Here is a 1,213-nt window from a genome sequence, read left to right as displayed (position 1 = left end):
AGCAAATCTATCGCCAATCTATTTCTTCAATACGAAAACAGGCGACAGGCGCATCAATACGATGCGATGGCCCAATGGGAACCCAGTCGCACTCCACAATTGTACGATTCGTCAACCTTAAATAGCTCTCTACTCCTAGATTGGGACCTTGTCTTTTCTCCCCTATGATGTGCATTGCATTGAACCAATGGAAAAGGGAAGGTACTCAAGTTGTACCTGCGTTTTTCTTTTAACCGTTGTTTTTCTGCATCACCCCCCCTGCGCATCGCATCTGTGCCGTAACTGCCGTTCTCTCTATACGGTGTATGAGGCCAATGACAGCCCTCGAATCTTCATGTTTCTCCCTGTGATATCATTTCACTGGCGGGCTCGCCGTGGCAAGTGCAACCACTGACCATCGATGGAAGCCTCTACCATGCTTGATTGTTGTATGGGGCCTTGCAAAGAGAGAACAATGGCTAAAACGGCCTACCAGCCTCGAGTCTTCTTATTAAAACGTTGTGTCTCTCCACTTTGTGCTCCATCACACTCAGGTTTTCTTTTTCCAACTCTCAAAAGTCTTTGCTTCTTGCTTATAAACTCTTCGGAGTCACCCACATTCGCTTCTTTGCTTCACAGTCACTCGCTTTTCACATTCGCTAGCCATCATGTACGGTGTTTACTTGGGTTTGGGAGCGCTTGCTCTCAGTTCCGTCAATGCCTGGAAATACCCCGACTGCGTATGTTGCCTTTCTGCTTGAGAAATAGACTCTGTACTCACATTCTGTCACAGGAGATGGATAATTGCTACAGGAACATGATTGATACCCGCTTCACTGCTGAAGCCGGTCCATTCTGCCTGGATTTCATTTCAGGCACAACCACCGCCGCAGCCGCGATTCCAACAGACTTTAGTAATTGTGCCGGCGATATCACGGCTGTCAGCTCAGCTTGTTCTTGCATCGCATATACCCTGACCCATGAAAGCTCGCCGACGAAGACTCCCTGCACCACATCTTCGACCCCGACTGAAACTCCCGTGAGCACTCCATGTACTACGTCTACGACTCCGTCAAAGACCCACACGAGTACCCCATGTACCACGTCCTCTATCCCGGTAGAAACCTCCACGAGTACCCCGTCAGAAACCCACACGAGTACTCCCTGCACCACTTCCACCCCCTTGTCGGAAACCTCCACGAGTACTCCATGTACCACGTCCTCTATCCCGGTA

The 1,213-nt window shown here is 49.6% G+C and overlaps 1 protein-coding gene across 1 annotated transcript; it reads left to right on the top strand.

Annotated features, from left to right (window-relative positions):
- Positions 1 to 647: 647 nt before the first annotated feature.
- LHYA1_G007446 (uncharacterized protein) lies at positions 648 to 1,210 on the top strand (the record flags this gene model as incomplete). Its single annotated transcript, XM_031152375.1, has 2 exons — positions 648 to 719; positions 773 to 1,210. Coding segments are annotated over 2 exons (510 nt in total), but the record flags the coding sequence as incomplete, so codon positions are not given.
- Between the last annotated feature and the right edge of the window lie 3 nt (positions 1,211 to 1,213).

The sequence above is a fragment of the Lachnellula hyalina genome (genome assembly GCF_007821495.1).
Source record: "Lachnellula hyalina strain CBS 185.66 chromosome Unknown contig00133, whole genome shotgun sequence".
NCBI classification, from domain to species: domain Eukaryota; kingdom Fungi; phylum Ascomycota; class Leotiomycetes; order Helotiales; family Lachnaceae; genus Lachnellula; species Lachnellula hyalina.
Note: the sequence above shows the minus strand (reverse complement) of the source record. Positions and strands in the feature narration are given on the sequence as shown.